Genomic DNA, 18,729 nt, shown 5'->3' with positions numbered 1-18,729 from the left:
TCCCCCCTTTTATGAGGAATGTGAAACATGTAGGATGCTTCGTGTGTTAGACTGATCCATGTGCAGAACTTAGATTTTATTTGAGCAAAACAGGTGCTTTGTTTTCCTCCAAAGCTTAATTAATTTATCCTCACTCTGTACATCATGTTCTTTCTGTAAAAAAAAAAGAAAAGTTTTAGTAGCTTGACTGGCCTCTAGAGGATGGCTGCAAAAGCACAGGAGAATGTATCCAAGAAATAAGATTAATTCCAATATGATTGCTTTATTTCATTTTTCATTCATGAATACCCAGTTTAGTAAGCCCCCAGTTATTGTTCAGTAAAGCCTCTAGTTAGTGTTCAGTAAAGCCTCTAGTTAGTGTTGAATAAGCCTCTAGTTAGTGTTAATGAATGACTCGCACACCTCCTGCACCTTATAGAGCAAAGTGTAGGCTTGACGTAAACGACCCGGTCCCGGCGAGCCTATAAACAGTCTATGAGTCCATCTACGCACAAGACAGCGTCCTACTATATCAGGACGGCCTTGTGGTCCTCCCTTCTCTCCGCGAAAAGGTCCTTCAGCACCTCCACAGCTATAACCAGGGCACCTTTGCGATGTAGCGGCACGCCCGTGCCATAGTTTACTGGTCCGGGATTTCAATTCAATTCATTTGATTTATATAGCTATTACACCAGAAGATGTCCATAGGATCTTTACAGAGACCCGGAACATGACCCCTGACCAATTATTACATAAACATAAAATTAACAAGGGCAGGTAAAAACTCCCCTAGTGGGAGAAAAACCCAGACCAGCACAACAAACTACAAGAACAATGGAGAACAATGATGGTTATGAGGTACGTATAATTAATAACTGAGAAAGGAAAGAGAAGATCATGTGGATCATGTTGGTGCCCCCCTGCAGCGTAGCTTTACAACAGCATATATATGATGAAGCTCTCTAGTCTGGTCCTGCAGCTGCAGCTACGACTACTGGCCCTAACACGCTAGTGTTAACATTAACGTTAGGCTAAAAGAAACGTTTTAAGTTTGATTTTAAAGTTGGAGAAGGTGTCAGCCTTAACCCAGATTAGAAGTTGGTTCCATAGTAATGGTGCCTGATAGCGGAAGGCCCGTTGCTTTCAGGGGGCTGATATTTCTGATATTGAAAAGGTAGAATTATGGTGAGAAAGATGTAATTGCAGTTTTCCCAAACAAGTTAACCCTGTATTACATTTAATTACTTTGTCTGGACCTATGGGAACATTTTGCTTTTACACAAAAATCCAAGTATTTTTCATGTAAAATAAATGACCACATACTGTATATGAATATAGAGTACTGGCCCACTGAACTAGAATAGAAACCAATTATATCATACCAGCCTGTCCAGGTAAAAAATAAGGGTGAATAAAAGATTCAACATATACATTCCCAAGTAAAGTCTCCAAAAGTATTTAAAGCAGCTTAACAGACCAGCATATCTTTTCAGCTGGGGTATCCGTCGTCAGCCAACTAGTGTCACTATGTACAGTACATTTGAGCAAAGTTCACTCTTGCACTTTTTAACAAATTATTATTATTATTATTATTATTATTATTATTATTATTATTATTATTATTATTATTATTATTATTATTATTATTATTGTTGTTGTTGTTGAGAAGAAGTAGTAGTAGTAGTAATATTCCTAATTAAAATTTTAGGGCAAATTTTCCACTTTGAAGCATTATCTTTTACATATGTGGGGAAAAACAAACATGTTAACTCAGATCTTACTTAAAATTATGATTTTATTGTCATGTTCAAATTACAGATTATTTTCAGTGAAGAACCAATAGTGAATTCTTAGTAGATGGTTAAAAACTTTCTATCAATCTATCCAATTCTGGGCTTAATTTAATCAATAAAGAAAATCAATAACATTCCCATAGAGGTATGAAAAATGACATTTGTAGTAAAAGTTTGAGTCAAATTAACAGTAATTCATAAAAAAATACATATTTTAATTAAAAAACTAGATCCCAAATGTTTTTTTTTTCTTTTATAAAATGAGGTCTTTATGAGGCTCAGTGATCAGGGCTGGGATTTCAAACCTTAACAGTTCCAGAAAATATAGATGTAAAATATTACACATTACAAAAAGACTTTCCTATATCCCTCTGCAGAGAAAACATTTTCTTGGTTCTTTTCTATTTTTTGATTTCATCACAAACTACTTTCTTTTGAGGTCATCTATGAGAAACGGCTGCTGCTTCTCAACGATTTGGAGGAAGATGTCTTTGCAGATGTCGGAGCTTCTGAAAGGACCTTTGTAGAGCTCCCTCATCTTCTTTTGATTGGTTGGCAGAGCTCTTATAGTGTCATAATCCTCGGGTTGGATGACTTTTCTAATCAACAGCACATCCAAAATTGGGTCGACATTGGACACTCTCTGGACCAATTCCTCCATGTGTACGTCCACAAAGTGCTCCACTGAAGAAAAAAAGAAACACATCCATTTTGAGCATTTCATTGACTGAGGTGACAGCTCATTTCAATTTATTGAAACAATTTCATCTTCAGTCGTCATAACAAAACATAAAACAACTTTAAAATATCAGGAGCAAAAATAATTCTGCTTCTATGAATTAAAGGAACATTCCAGTTTCACTTCAACCTGCTGAGTCTCTCATCTGTATGAAAGCACAAATGTTCCACCTTGAGATTATAGATGTAAAATTGTAACGGTATCTGACTTGCTGAGGTTTGTCACCGGGTTCTTTGTTTCATAAGGTGTTAACAGTTCTGAAATTTGGTTGATTGTTAAAAAACTTGCAAATATCTAACATCACACAGCAGGACTTCTATGTTTCATGTTCAAGTGTAACAACTAAGAAGGATGACTCACTGGCTGCACCCACTTGTCCTGCTGGTCTTGCTGGTCCTGCTGGTCTTGCTGGTCCTGCCTCTTTAGCTGGAAAAAGTGAGGAAGACAGTATTAAATTCTGAAAGATAAAATGCACTTACTTTCATTGATTAAACGTGAACATGATGGCACCAGAGCAACCTGCTAACTCACATCTCTTCCATTCCACACATTTGTTGCTCCAGGTTCAATAATATATTCTTATGTTAATAAGAATCTGAGGCAGTTTTAAAACCTCAAACTTCACCAGCCGACATTTACATCTGTGAAAGAGTTCCAGCGTTCAAACGAGCCTTTATTTCTTTCCAGCTTCATAAATATCTTGTTTTTCTTCAAGTTAAAGTGTCTCAAATTACTTCATGGCGAAAGGAAACTGGGAGATCTTAAAGCCTTAAGATTTAAAATATTACACCCGCAGTTCCTGCGTTCCTGCATCCAACCACGAACCCAGATGTTGAACCCACCACGAACCCAGATGTTGAACCTACCGAGTTTGTCCGCAGCCTGGGAGCAGCCGATCTCTCTGAGGATTTCCTCTGCCACCTTCAGAGCTCCCTGCTCCGTGAAAGTGCTTATCATCACCTTACCGATCTCTAGGCGGCTTTTCCGCTCCACCCTCACGCGAGAGACTCAAGGCTCCTCCCTGCGGTCCAGGAGCGCGTCGCAAAAGTCATTGAAGTTATCCACAGAAAGATGGTTCAAGAAGTTTTTCAAAATCCTTGTGGGGAAATAAGGAAAGAAAAAGGAAGGAAAGAAAAAGATGAGAAGGTGGTCGAGTCGGGCTGAGTAGGTACTAGTGTAAAAGTCCCATAGAGAGCAATTCCCACCTTTTATGAGGAATGTGAAACATGTAGGATGCTTCATGTGTTAGACTGATCCATGTGCAGAACTTAGATTTTATTTGAGCAAAACAGGTGCTTTGTTTTCCTCCAAAGCTTAATTAATTCATCCTCACTCTGTACATCATATTCTTTCTGTAAAAAAAAAAGAAAGGTTTTATAGCTTGACTGGCCGCTAGAGGATGGCTGCAAAAGCACAGGAGAATGTATCCAAGCAATAAGATTAATTCCAATATGATTGCTTGATTTCATTTTTCATTCACGAATACCCAGTGACCTCGCCTGTAGTAAAGCCTGTAGTTAGTGTTTAGTAAAGCCTCAAGTTAGTGTTTAATAAAGCCTCTAGTTAGTGTTTAGTAAAGCCTCAAGTTAGTGTTTAGTAAAGCCTGTAGTTAGTGTTTAGTAAAGCCTCAAGTTAGTGTTTAATAAAGCCTCTAGTTAGTGTTTGGTAAAGCCTCAAGTTAGTGTTTAGTAAAGGCTTACTGTTTAGTAAAGCCTCTAGTTAGTGTTTAGTAAACCTCTAGTTAGTGTTTAGTAAAGCCTGTAGTTACTGTTTAGTAAAGTTTTAGTTAGTGTTTAGTAAACCTCTAGTTAGGGTTTAGTAAAGCCTGTAGTTACTGTTTAGTAAAGTTTTAGTTAGTGTTTAGTAAACCTCTAGTTAGTGGCCTGCGGGGAACGTGGTGCCTATCAGGGCCAGTACCTCTGGCCCTGCCTCCTGGCTTCATGCTCCTCTCCTCCTCCTGCCCCCCCACATGACTCATGCACACAATGAGTGCATTTACATGGGAAGTTTAATTCCTCTTTAATTCAGAATTAAAATTAAATCCAATTTAAAATGAGTAAACATTACATGACCATGTAAACACCTAATTCCGAATGAAAATGGCCAATTCCGAATTAAACTTAATTCCGAAGAAAGTGGCTGGTTTATTCCTATTTTAAATACGAATAGAATAAGGTACCACAACATGTACACACTCATTCCGCTTTAAATTAATTCCGGTCTTTCTGCGTTGCTCGTTCCCTTGCCCGTCTGTTGCGATGATGGTTATATTCCGCGCTGGGCTTGTTTTCGAAACAAAGTTTTAAGATGGCAGCATTCAGTAAACAGTGGTCAAGAGCAGAGACGATTTATTTAATAAATAGCTTGTAGGACCTGGAAATAATACAAAGAACAGATGGCAGGAAACATAAGAATTGTGAGCTTTTCAAAGTTGTAGCGGCTAAGTTTGTTTTTCTTCCGGTAGACGTAACTTCCGGTTGACGTCTTTACGTAATACGTAAAGACGGGGGGGGTGCACTGTCAAATGTGGCTATGCAGTGGCAGTGGGGGGACCATGGCAGGGACTGATGGCTATGGGTAGGCATTGGCTTTATCATTTTTCATTTTGCATGTACTTAATTGATTTAGCCTTTATTGTTAGTGTCTCTAACTGTTCTTCACTTGTCAGCATCTTTGAATGAAAGGGTCTGCTAAAGGAATGACTGTACCAGTCATTGTCTGCATTCCTTCTTCCCTGCAGCTGTCGTGGAAGTGTGGAAGTAGCTGACACTGGTCTGGTTGTCGCCCTGCCAACACCACATAAGGCAATTCTCTGATTGCTTGTTTGTTCGTCCAATGACATCCAAAAGAAGTGTTTTTTATGCAGCTGTTGAAAGTGACCCCTGGAAAAGAAAGTCAAATCCAGAAGAACCAGACTAACTCTTGAAAGAATAAAAGGATGAGGATGGCTGGCCAACATATCCAGGACAAGGATGTTTCAGAGGCTGCATAGTCGGGGATCCACATGCCCAAAAGCTCTTGAAAATGGGTTGAACCTGTGATGTCATGCTATACTTTTTTTGTGTGTTTTTTCTATTAATTTGGCCATTAAGGTCCACAGAATGAGAGGCCTGCTCTGCCGGAAACATTGCGAAAAAAAGTTATGGCCATTTTTGTATACTGAAGCCTGTATTTTTTGACTGGGTGATGTGAACTAGGTTTATTTTCTTTAAGTGCTCAATAAGTTGGTTAGGCTGTCAATAAATTATTCCCAGATACACAGAACACATATGTGAACAACACCAAGTCAAAAAATACACTCACAAAGCCTTTTCTAATGATTTTTAGTCATTTTTTGTACAAAAAATACAATCGTTTTTTGCATTTTTCTCAATACTTTCATCTTCACTTCAATAGTAATCAACTTTGCCATGGGTTATGACATCAGCTAATGTCTCATTATTTTCATCAATCTTAAAAGTCATTCCACAAAAAATATTATTAAAATCAAGCCTAAATCAAAGGAACTGTGTTGACTTTATTACCCTTATGCTCAAAATTCTAAGAGCAAAAGAAAAAATAAAAATAAAACAAAAAACTAAAGGCAATAGACATTTTAAGCTGTTACTGGAATCTAGCAGTCTCCTTTCTCTGCACAGACAATGATTGCACATGTGTTAATAATAATAATAATCACACCTGTACAGCATCTAAGTTAATCAGGGAGTTTTGTCACTATATCAAGAGAGGTTTGCTGGACTCATTTTCTCCACTGCATTTGAACACATGGACACAGTGGATATTTTGGATGGATATAGCACATCCCAGGTAAACCTTTTATTCTTATTGTGTAATTGTTTCTTAACTTTCATAGCAGTAGCTTGAATTCTATGAAAGGGCTTGGCAACTATGTTGCATTACCTAGCTTGTTTGGTATGTGTATGTTAGCTAGCTTTGTTGACATGTTTACTAGCTACAGTGTTTTATAACTGATACATTTAAAATGTTTCAAGTTTAATTTATTTTATGTGTGATTTCTATGATTTGTATGTACTCCCTGATTGTCTGAAATGAAGTTTGAATTGAATTTCACCGGCACCCCACCCCTGAGGTTTTCAGCTCAACATGGAGAGAGACGCTGTCCATGGTTCTAAAATTAACAATAATTCCAACCTATTCTGAAGCAAGGTTTGTACTTTATTTTTATTTTTATATACAGTACATGATTAATAATTTGAAGTAAATCACTGCACCACCTGTTTGCCAGCTATCTAGGCATGCACATTGGTCCAAGACTAACTTTCAAATGTAATCAGAACACTTGCTTAATTGCTATTGGGTTTCTTTCTTCACAATGCAGTAAAATAAGTATTATCCTCCCTCCATGCACCCATTGTTTATTTATTTATTACTGAAACATGTTTTTTTTTTCTTGGATTTTCTGCTGCAGATCCTGCAGTCTTAAACATGGAGCCCGAGTTCTCAATAAAGCAGCTGAAGGGAAAGCAGCCGGTCTTCAGTGCCTCAGCCTTTCAAATACAAGGAAGAATGCTTCATTTGTGGAAGAGCCCGAAGAACCAAGGGGGATAGATCCCTCCTTTTGATTGCAACTTAGACAAAATTCCATCTGGAAAAAAGCAAACCAACTTGAAGATGAGGATATGCTATGCAAGATACGTGGTCCTGATGTAAACACGTGCACCGATATGATTGCTAATGACTTCCGGTATCACAGGGATTGCATGAGTGTCTACCTGACAAGACGGGTTCACACGCAGGAAAAAACAAGTACTGGCACAATTCCTTATGATGCTGCACTGACCCAACTAATATCTCGCATTGATGAGCCACTTTTCAAAGATGGTGCCATATTCTTTGTTACAGCTTTGAGGGATGAATTTCGTAAATACGTGGCAAATCATGGAGTTGACAATGTTAAATCATACCAATCTCACTCCTTGGTAGCCCTCCTTAAAAGGCACTATGAAGTAGATGGCAACTGTAAGATAATGGTTGTACCACAGAAAGGATGCTCTAGCCTAGTTTGCTCTGCAGAACTGAGCATTGGCTGCATGCTCACCAAGTTAAAAGAACTAAAGGAGACAGCCCAAGAGGCAGATTATGCAGAAGAAAGTGATGATGAGGTAACACCTGATGATACCATAGTCTCCTCCTACAATACTGCAAAGAGAATACGGATGGAGCTCCAGGCCCAATGTAAGGCAGAAAAGCAGGCAATGAAGGTTGCAAAAGAAGCCAGATCATCTTCAGCTAGTGAAAGTGAGACTGATTACACGGCAATGCAAATGGAGATGTCATACTTGGAGGCATCTAGGAGAGTGAGCAGCAACCTCTACAACCACCTGGCATGGTTGATAACAGATGCATCCCCAGAAGTGGGTGAGGACGGCCGGGTGAAAGTCAGTCCCAAGCAGCATGAACAAGTTCTTAACCTTGCCCAGGATGTCTGCCATACAGTTGCAGGCATCCCAACACCAAAGCACGTTGGTACCGCATTGCACATCCTCAAGGAAACCAGAAGCAAGGCAACTGTCACACTTCTAAACAGATTTGGGAACAGCATCAGCTACCAGGATGCCCAGAGATATATTACAACAATGGCAAAGTCAGTTGATGAGCAGAGAGGTCAGGATGGCACCTTTATACCAACAAACCTTAAGGTTGGACGCTTCACACAATTTGCATTTGATAACCTTGATTTCCAAGAGTACACAAAGGATGGACGAACATTACATGGCACAACACATGTCATATTCCAGTACAAGGATCCTAATGAAGATCCCACGCCAAAGCCTTGTTTACCGTTGCTGAAAACCCGCCAAGCATCCCTGGGCCCTTCTCAGCCATTTCAAACCAAGGATAGCCACCTGAGTCTCTGTGCAAAACCTGCACATTGCAAGCGCAGCAAATACTGCCACTGTAAGAAAAGCAAGTGTGCCCGAGGATGCTCCTGTGCAAGAGCCGGTGTCAAGTGTGTTATTGCGTGTCTCTGCACTGGGGACCCGAACAAATGTTCACGAGTTGAACTCACGCTCGAAGACAGTGAGAGTGAGTGAGTTAATCCGTTGTTTTTATTTTCCTGATCATTTTAATTTTTGTGATATTAGACGTATCTTTATTTTATTCAGCCAATGTTTTTCCTTTTTTACTAATACATAACAAATCTACTGTGCACAACTGTTTATTTTCCTATAAAAATATATAAATGTTTTGAATTTGTTTTTTTGGGGGGGTACAGTTTTTTTCAACAACAAAAAAAGTCCCTTGGAATTTTGAGCATAAGGGTAATAAAGTCACCACAGTTTCTTTAATATAGGCTTGATTTTAATAATATTTTTTGTGGAATGACTATTAAGATTGTTGACAATAATGAGACATTGGCTGATGTCATAACCCATGGCAAAGTTGATTACTATTGAAGTAAAGATGAAAGTATTTGGGAAAAATGCAAAAAACGGTTGTATTTTTTGTACAAAAAATGACTAAAAATCATTAGAAAAGACTTTGTGAGTGTATTTCTTGACTTGGTGTTGTTCACATATGTGTTCTGTGTATCTGGGAATCATTTTTTGACAGCCTAACCAACCTATTGAGCACTTAAAGAAAATAAACCTAGTTTGCGTCACGCAGTCAAAAAATACAGGCTTCAGTATACAAAAATGGCCATAACTTTTTTTCGCAATGTTTCCGGCAGAGCAGGCCTCTCATTCTGTGGACCTTAATGGCCAAATTAATAGAAAAAACACACAAAAAAAGTATAGCATGACATCACAGGTCCTCTCAAATTTTCAGTGACTGGATCCCCGACTAGCATTCACACCAGTGGATGAGCACTTTTTTATCACCAGTTCTGTATTGTGCTAATTTCAGACAGCAAGGAAAGAAAAAAGCAAAACAAGAGTCATCAAGCAGTGGAAGAGGAATCAATGCCTGGTACTCCGAGAATGTACACAAGTGAGTAAACCAAACAAAATCTTGTTGCAGCATGCAGTCTTGCAAGACAGGAAATGCCTGCAGCCTGTCTGACCAGTTGTATAGTACAGCAGTGCTGACAGAGTGACCTTGTTACAAAGCAGATTTTACGTAACATCATGTTCCCATCTGTTTGCAGACAAAGGTCACACATGAGCTGAGCATGAAAAATGTACGGGTCTAAACTACGGGCTCTGGGCACAGACTGAAACTCACACATGCAGCGGGTGTATCTGGAGGTTACAGATGATTTAGCTTGTAAATAACGTCTCTGATGTAAAGCTAGTCACAAAGTATACCCAGACAATGTGGGAATTCAAGTCTACCTGAACATATGGCTCAGTTACGAGAGTTGAGAGAACTGTTTGTTTATCTCAAAATGTTCTGACTTCTTTCTTTTATGATCTCGTCTGGTACTATGATCTCGTAGAAGATTAAGAAAATCGGTTTTCCCTAAGGGCTAAAAGAGGCTAAGGTCGTAAATTAAACTGAATAAATGTTCAATCATTATGAAAGAAAGCGTCCATTTCCAGTCATTGGCAAGGCGTGATTCTACAGCAGCATAACAAAGGTTTACTGTATTTGTACTTATTGGATGTTGTAAAAGAGTAAGGTCAGAACAAGACTGAGACGGAAGCAAAGTTCACGCAACCATAAAAACGTAAAGACAGATAGGAAGGTGTTATAAGTCTGGGTCAGGTTTGTGCTTTTGCGGTTGTCTTGTTTTCTCCACCCCTATGAGTGTGAGTGTGTGTGTGTGTTGGGGGGGAGGGGGGGTGGGGTGGTTGAGCTCTCTGATTGGCCAGGTCGTAAAGATTTGTACCAGCATTTATTTTCCACATGAAACCAAACATTTTCATTAAAACTATCAGTAAAGACGTAGAGTATATTCTGTTAAAGCCGTTCCACCTGTCTTGACCTGTTTGGGCTATACTGTAAATGCTGAGAACCTTGTTGGACTGCATGTAGGAGAGGGAAGACTTTATTTGAGCTGAATCAGTCTTTCCATCCTTGGTTCAAATGTTTCTACTAAACCAACATACGGACACATTTGGCTGGTAGCCAGACAGGAAGTAACCATAGCTAGCCAGGTAAGCCAATCAAAAAAGACCCAGGGCACCCTGAGAGGATCCTTCCAGATATGTGTGGGAGAGTGGGCGTTGAAGGTGGGCCAACCGAAACCCTAACCTAGAAGCTAACTGAGCTACAACTAAGCAGAAGTTGAGGGTGGCTGCTGGTGGCTCCTATGATCAAGCCATAAACAAGTCACTTCACCATCACCAGAGATGGTTCCTGGCCCTGTTGAAGGTGGCTTCACCGTCACCAAACCGCTGGTGTTGTGAGAACCAGACGTGGCCCGAAAGCACAAAGACTACTGTAACCCACCTGCTAGGTAAGTATACTCTGGACCAGAATATTCTAGATTCACCGGGAGGAGGAACTGGGTGCACCCTTCATAAAATAATGTCTTTGTCAAAAATGAAAAAATAGTTTGCTTCAATTGTTCCTTTAAGTCTTTTCCCAAAGTCCTACCACACTGAAAGGTTGACCAATGAAGAATGGAGAAGGTCCTCTTCATCCAGATGCTCACAGGGTTGGCTCGCCACTCCCTCGTCAGGGAGAGAATCCATTCAGTCCAGAATCCAGGGTCATCAAAAAACCCAGCCTGTACAATATAACAGGCTTAAATAAATCTATTCACTTATTTTAACTGTACAGTTTGTATTTTCTAAATATCCATGTATTATACAACCTTTAACTGTTAACTTATAAAAGATAAGTGCTGTATTGCAGTGTTAACATATGAATTGTTAACCTTACCATTTTTATAATGAAAACAAAATCGTTAAATGACTGATAAACAATCAGGAAATCATATGTAAATGATCTGCGGAACCACTCACAGTTCAGCAATAAATCCTCACTTACACTGGATTAAGGTAAGTAATATAATGTAAAATAAATTTGTTGTTGATCATTTGTGAGTTTGTTATCACAATACTCACATTTTGCACTCACATTGTAACAATAGTTTTTTTGTTCTTTCAACAGATTACACATCTGTTAGGTTTCATTTTTTCCCCAGGTTACACTACAAAGAAGGTTTCCATGTTTGGTGGATATGTGGCCTAGTTTGCTGTTAGTCAAAGCACTCCCCCCACCCCAGTCTGGCCTCCGGCAGGAGGGTCCCCCCCTTATGAGCCTGGTCCTGGTCCAGGTTTCTTCCTCCTAAAGAGGAGTTTTTCCTTGCCACTGTTTGGCTTAAGGTTTTTCTCCCTCTAGGGGAGTTTTTACCAGCCATTGTTTATGTAATAATTGCTCGAGGATCATGTTCTGGGTCTCTGGAAAGCGCCTAGAGACAACTTCTGTTGTAATAGACGCTACATACAGTAAATAAAATTGAATTGGAATTGGAATCGAATGTTGGCTGAAGACAACTGCAGATGTGGGCCAGGCTTTCTGTTTTAGCTGGGAGGCTTAACTGGTGACCAGACAAGACAAACAGACAGCCTTCATGAACACTTATGTTCCACATAGAACAAATTCATGTACTGCCAATGTGGTGAAGGAAAGAAAGAGACATTGATTCTTAGATTTAGTCCAACTTTTATTACATCGCAGACTAAATGAAGCCAAGAGAATTCGTGCCGTTTGTAATCACCTAAATATAATCTGTCAACTTTACATGTACTTTGGCATTTCAGGGCTGTATCATGTTCAAAACTAGGGGTGTCAAATTAGCACCTTAATTGCGATTAATTAATTACAGGCATATTTAGTGCGTTATGTTTTTTAATCGCCTAATCTTTTTTTAATCTCTAACTTTACTTTTTCTGTTTGAGAGTTGCCTTTATAATGAAATCTGTGTCTGTGCGATGGGCTTCTTGTGCTTGTGTTGTGGTTGGAAAACAATATCAGTCCCACCTTGAAATGGACATTGATTGGTTGTCCCTGCGCTTGGGAATCTTTAACAAATGCTGGTAGGCTGCCATTGTAGCTGGACAGGCCTGGGGAGGAACGGTGAGTAGCGGAGAAGAGAGGGGAAAATGGAGGAGCATGTGAAAGTTGTCGGTCCAGTGAATGGGGAATTTAAAAAACGCCCAGACACTGATAAAGGTTGAGTGATTTTTGTGTTCTTTGTGGAAAGGAATTTGCACACCAGCGAAGAATCAAGTTTAGCCTACCACATTAACACAAAGCCGCCGGTTGCGAGCACAGCCACAGCTAATGTTAGCAGTGTTGGGCACAGTCCTGTGTTGAACATGGTAAGACTTGATTTAAATTCTAAGGCCTAGTTCTGAGACCCAAGTCTAAGCTCTGATTTCTTACAGCCGACCGCATGGTTTCGAACCTCCATAATGACTCAAACCCCCAGCAGGCTTTGCATTTACTTTGGTGATAAGGAATACCACCTTCATTGGGCATAGACCCTAAAACGCAGGAGGGGCAGTTGTAGATTTATTGCAGCCTGGGCCCGGCTATAAAGAGCAGGCTACCCTTTCTTGCTCTCATTCCTCCTCTCTTGCTACCAAGTTCTCTTCTACCTCTGACCTGTCCATGGTCCCATGGAGTTCTCTGTGAGCTATGAAGAAGGCCACGGCTCCTATTTTAGCATGAAGAGCTACTAGCTATGGGCCTTCCTTCTCCATTATCGTGCCTGAAGAAGCGTCTGGTTGCCTTGAAATGGCAACCAGTCTGCAGCGCTGAAACGAGTGACCCGCAAACGTTCCGAGCCCCAGATGCGCGGAACGAGGGACCCTTGCATGCCCCGATGATGTGAACCCCTTCGGACCGACCAGGAACTGAAGGAGGCCCAGCTGCTGTGCCCCTGCATTCCCCTCATCCACATGAAGACGAGGAGAGCAGGAGAAACAGAGCCACTCTTCACCAGGGTCACCTGCAGAGCGTAACCATCCAGCTGTTCACCAAGGAACGCTGGCCTGCCAGACCAAAAAACCCTTTTTCTGAGGACCAGAACACCTGTCTACAGTGGATAAGTCTTAAAGAGTTACAGAAATCACTGGACTGCATTAAGTGATGGACTGGTGACTTGTCCAGGTGTCCCCCCCGCCTTTCACCTGTAGCTAGCTGGGAGAGGCTCCAGCAGGCCCCCATGACCCTGTACAGGATTAAACGAATACAAAACAACCACATTTTCAGAAGCAAAGTATGATTTTCATTTGTCATTGTTCAGAAACGTATTATTTTTGTCCGTTTGAGGGATTTCAGTGACCCTTGTGGGGTATTTTTCTTCAACAAATGTTTCCAGGAGTCTTGACCACTAAGACAAGGGGGGCACTGTTAGAGAGAGAGAGAGCTACGTTAAATGGTGCAAACTACAAGTCTGATGTCAACCTCATCCCAAGGCTACGTCTACATCTCTGGGCTCGAAGGAATCGGGAACCAGCGTCCAATGAAAACAGATAGTTTCTTTTGTTCCAGACCAAAGACTAACATGACCGTTTCAACTTGAAATAGTCCAAAATCCCAGTTCCTTTGGTTGGATCAGTGTCCTTAATAAGTATCTGATCACCATCATTGTTCTCTATTGTTCTTGTAGTTTGTTATCCTGGTCTGCCCACCCCCACTACCCTCCATTTCTCTTCTGTGCATGTTTGCAGGCCAGAGCTTCAGGAGCTGCAAGCTGACCTGCAGTCCCACCGTCCCCCCTCATGAATTGGCGTCTTTGATGATCCGTCTCCTTTGACGTGATTCTGCAGCAGAGTTTAATGGGTCGTCTCCGTGGATTTGACGTGGACCGCGGCGCGGCGGCGAGGGCGCTGCAGCTGCAGAAACAGTTAAACATCACAGTCACCCAACAGCTCTTTAAACACGTTTAAACACGTCATTTCATTTAATATTAACATATATTTGACTTACCGTCAGAAGCAAGACATCTACTTTCCTCCACCAACCTCTGCCACTGCAAAACACATGAAACAACCACAGTGACATCAGTCTTAGCTCCCCACTGGCCGCGTCGGAAAAGTTAAGTAGGTCAAAAAGTACTTGATATCTTATCCTTTTATCGGTAGCTTTTGAAAACCGCAATCATGACACCTTAAAAGGTGTCAAATTGAACTCAAGCTGTAATATGCTGGCTTCTCAGGCCGTCCCGTTGTTATTTTTTGTTATTTTCCCGTTGTTATAGTTTCACGATTGATTAAGGAGTAAAAGTGTTTTAAAAGTGCAGGAATACCAGAAGCTTCTGCCTATTATTATTATTATTATTATTATTATTACTATTATCGTTGTTGTATTTGTTGTTGTTGTTGAGGTCAGTGTTCCTCCAAGGAACCAGAGAAAAAGGGATTTTGGTTATAACTCACATGACAGCCCCTGTGACGTCAGCCACATGTAAGCTGTCCGACTGTAGCGCCCCCTGGAGGCCCGGAGGGCTCAGAACAGCTCCAGTCCTAATCAATGTACCAAGTTGAGAGTTTCTGCCCGACGACTTTGATGCCTTTGCTGCTTGGACCACCGACGTCCCCAGCAGGAAATGATATGACATCAGACTACAGTTTATTATTGATGATCAGGATGTTGTGCTGTTTAATCCATTTCTGCTTATAACTGGCACGTTTAAGAAACGAAGCATCTGACAACGCTCCTAAAGTCATTCCTGTAGTAAGAGAGAGTCTGTTACTAAACAAGCACCAGATGGCAGAAATTATGCTGGAGATAAGGAACAGAGACAGGCCCAGCGGCTCCCAGCGGCTCCCAGCGGTCCTTATCTTCTCTTACCAGAAGTGGTGTTTGAAGAAGGACGGGATTTTTTTCATGTTGGAATAACGGTTTCAATTTGGGATCATTTGATCACTTTTGTAAAGCTTTCGTGGTCTTCTGTCCTCATTACCAGTAAAACCGCCCGATGGGTTGAAGTTCGAGAAGCAGGAAAACCTACAGGTCTCCTACTGACCACTAGGGTCTGGATCCAGACCTGAGTCCATCTCCTTTACCCTCCACATTAAAATGTCCCACTTTACAGCAGAATTAAACATACAGTCCGGGGCTGGATTGTAGATCCACGGCAGCGGATAGTTTCAAAGAAAGTTTTGATTCAATCTGTTGGTTTCCTTATTGAAGCAATAATAATAATAATTATTATTATTATTATTGTTTAATTGGACTCATTTGGAACCACACTCCTAATGATTTGTTGCTTTCTATAGTTTTATACAAATTCACCCCTATCATAGATGCAACATCCAGCTTTGGAGACCAAATTGAGGTTAGTGGAGGTGAACTTGCTTTTGGCGCCAGCCCCTAGTGGTCCCTAAATCATCGCTACTCCTTTAATTCAGTTCATTTTCTCCAAGCACATCTTTTTTTTTTCTCCCTGAGAATGAATTTTTACTCGATTAAAGAAAAAAAAACACATAAAAGCCTCCTGTAGGAAACAACTTCCTGTTCTATCGCACCAGGTAGGCCATTTTAAAATTACCTCTGCCATGTACCTTGATCATGTATTCCTGTTGAAGTCATTAGGATTTGAGTGATCCATGTACCTTTTACTTTTCAGAAACTGAAAATATTGATCATCTTTTTTAAAATAGTTCCTTTATAAGTTCAGACACACACATCCCGCTGTCTTTGAAAGCGGATATGACTTCATTTACATACTGCTGTGTTATTTACTTGACATGTAACTTGACGCAGAAAAATGCAAAACGCGTTTCCATGACACTTTTGCTATATATATATATATATATATATATATATATATATATATATATATATATATTCATGATGTTTGTTTATATATGTGTTATTTTCATATTATGGATGCCTGTTTCTTGTTTTTCAAATCTTTTGGGACATGTGGTGCTGTTCAATGCCTTTTCTTCCTCATTTGCTCGTAAATCTTACTTCTTGACATATTTGCTATTATATTTATTAATTCTTGTCTACTTTGTTTACAATGGTATATTTATTATTTGGTGATTATTATTGTTCCTTTAGTGTCGCTGCCCCACGTCTTTGGAATGTCCTCCCTAACAACCTAAGGGCACCACAAACCACTGACAATTTTAAAAGAGGACTAAAAACCTTTTTAGCAAAGCATTTTATCACTAAACAATGCTGTTGTTTTTTTCCCTAGTTGCTGTTTGTAACTTCTTTTTCTCTTTTCTGCCATGTCTTGACTTTTTATCCCTTTTAACTCTTATCTTGATTTTATTATTTCTATTTCCTTTGAATTATGAAACTGTAGCACTTTGAGATTTTCAGTAATGTAAAGTGCATTATAAAAAAATAATAATAATTATTATTTGTTATTTTTTATGTTATTGATTTATTAATATGCTGTTTGATTTGTGTATTTATTTTTTGTGCTTATGTTCGAAATAAAAGAATATCAAGCAAAATCAAATAAAGATTGTTGTTTTCTAAACGAAATCTTTTAAGCAGCATAGCAACAAAAACCAACATATGAAAGGTTTGTCCTAAATCAGTGTTTAACATCAGACACAACATGGTCAGTTACTGAAACAGGCTGCCAGGGCCTGGTGACGGGATCACGTGACCCTTGTGTTACAACAACGTGCAGCTCTTGCAGTGGCGCCACCAGCGGGGCGGGGGCAGGGGTGGCCATGGGTGGCCATGGCCACCCCTATAAATTTGCTGGCCACGCCACTGACCACCCCACTTGCCTCAATAAAAAAACTAAAAAACACATGCCGATCACATAGATTCTACCGTCAGTTATTCGTTTCATCCCAAATCATTTGGGCCAAATGCATATATATATATATATATATATATATATATATATATATATATATATATATATATATATATATATATATATATATATATTAATAAAATAAATATATGATATATTAAAATATATATGATATATATTATGTTTATACATATATATGCCTAAGGTTTTTACCAATATGCTATTAACCATTAATATATATGTAGACAAGTTAGAAAGTTAAAAAAAAAAGAAGTATTTCTGAACCTGAACCTTTTTAATATTATTTGTTCTTTTGTATTGCACCATAACATTCACCACAATAAATTCTTTGTGTGTGTTAAAAAAAACTACTTGACAATAAACTTCTTTCTGATTCTGATTTCTCGGTCCAGCTCTTGGTCCTGCAGAGCGGACTCACCGAGACTCTGCGCCTCCTGGTTGCAGCCGATGTCGTGCAGCAGCTCCGCGGTGACGCGCGCAGCCCCGTCCTCGGTGAAGGTGCAGACCAGCACGTCCAGGACCTGCAGCCGGCTCTTCCCCTCCACCCTGCAGCGCCGGACGCGCGGCTCCTCCCTGCGGTCCAAGAGCCGGTCGCAGAACGCCGCGAAGTTCTGCTTCGACAGGCTTTCCATGGTGTCCAGCAGAACCATCTTAATGCGCCTGGGCGGCATTTTTACAGCATCTGACAACTCAGCAAAATTTAAAAAAAAACTAAAAAAAAAGAGTTTCGTTTCCCGCTGTTTCCTTCCTGTTAAGTAAGGAAGTGCATCAAGTTCACGACTGTCATTAAGGCTGCGTTCACAGGCTATGTAAAAAAATCGGAATTATGAGTTGCTGTTGCTTCCAAAACAGCGGAACTAAACACAGCTGACCTCGTGGTTTTCCATCAACATCTGAATCTCGTTTTCACCACATATCAGGCCTTTAAATGGGGGGGCGGGGGTGGTAGTCTAGTGGCTACAGGGGTGGGCTTTTGGTCTGGAGGAGCCAGATTCAAGCCCCAGAATGGCACCCATGAACCACCTTGGCCCCCTGAGCAAGGCCCTTAACCCTAATTGCTCCATCGTGTGTGTGTCTCAGATGTAAGTCGCTTTGGATAAAAGTGTCTGCTAAATGACAGTAGTAGTTAAATATATTTCTTTTTTCAACAGTGTGAAAAGATGCCCCTTCTTTTTTATCAATATTTGTCTAGAGCAGTGGTTCCCAAACTGGGGGGCGCGGCGCTATTGCAGGGGGGGTGCGGTGAGGTTGGAAGGTAGATTAATTAAAAAAAAAAAAAAAAGTAAGATTTTTTATTTCTTTAAGATTTTGCCTTCAATACATATGTGCAGTGAGAGAGAGACAGGAAATAGGGGGAAGAGAGAAGGGGAATGACATGAAGTAATGGTCTGGCCGGCGGGAATCTAACCGGGGACCTGCTGCTTCAGGAATCTATGGGTATCTACGTGGGGGCCAATGGGGGCCGCGGCCCCCATTGGTCAGTTGCTTGGGACCCCATTGGCCCCCCCAACAGACACACCCTCCACACAATCTAGTCTTAT

General features: G+C 40.3%; 1 protein-coding gene across 1 annotated transcript; it reads right to left on the bottom strand.

The window, feature by feature from the left end:
• Window positions 1-1,751: 1,751 nt before the first annotated feature.
• Window positions 1,752-17,873, bottom strand: LOC133440648 (apoptosis-associated speck-like protein containing a CARD). The gene is made up of 6 exons (XM_061717971.1): window positions 17,607-17,873; window positions 14,400-14,407; window positions 12,409-12,491; window positions 3,378-3,505; window positions 2,872-2,937; window positions 1,752-2,456 (listed from the first exon to the last, which is right to left on the bottom strand). Exons 1-6 carry the CDS (start codon window positions 17,857-17,859, stop codon window positions 2,197-2,199), a joined length of 798 nt encoding a protein of 265 aa, XP_061573955.1. The 5' UTR covers window positions 17,860-17,873; the 3' UTR covers window positions 1,752-2,196.
• Between the last annotated feature and the right edge of the window lie 856 nt (window positions 17,874-18,729).

The sequence above is a fragment of the Cololabis saira genome, chromosome 3 (assembly GCF_033807715.1).
Source record: "Cololabis saira isolate AMF1-May2022 chromosome 3, fColSai1.1, whole genome shotgun sequence".
NCBI lineage: Eukaryota > Metazoa > Chordata > Actinopteri > Beloniformes > Belonidae > Cololabis > Cololabis saira.
Note: the sequence above shows the minus strand (reverse complement) of the source record. Positions and strands in the feature narration are given on the sequence as shown.

Coding starts and splice junctions, on each gene's coding strand:
- LOC133440648 (XM_061717971.1), bottom strand. CDS start 17,859: ATGCCGCCCAGGCGCATTAAGATGGTTCTGCTGGACACCATGGAAAGC. Junction 3,506..12,408: donor CAATCAATGTCCATTTCAAG/GTGGGACTGATA, acceptor CTCTCGCGTGAG/GGTGGAGCGGAAAAGCCGCC. Junction 2,938..3,377: donor CCAGGCTGCGGACAAACTCG/GTAGGTTCAACA, acceptor CACTTTTTCCAG/CTAAAGAGGCAGGACCAGCA.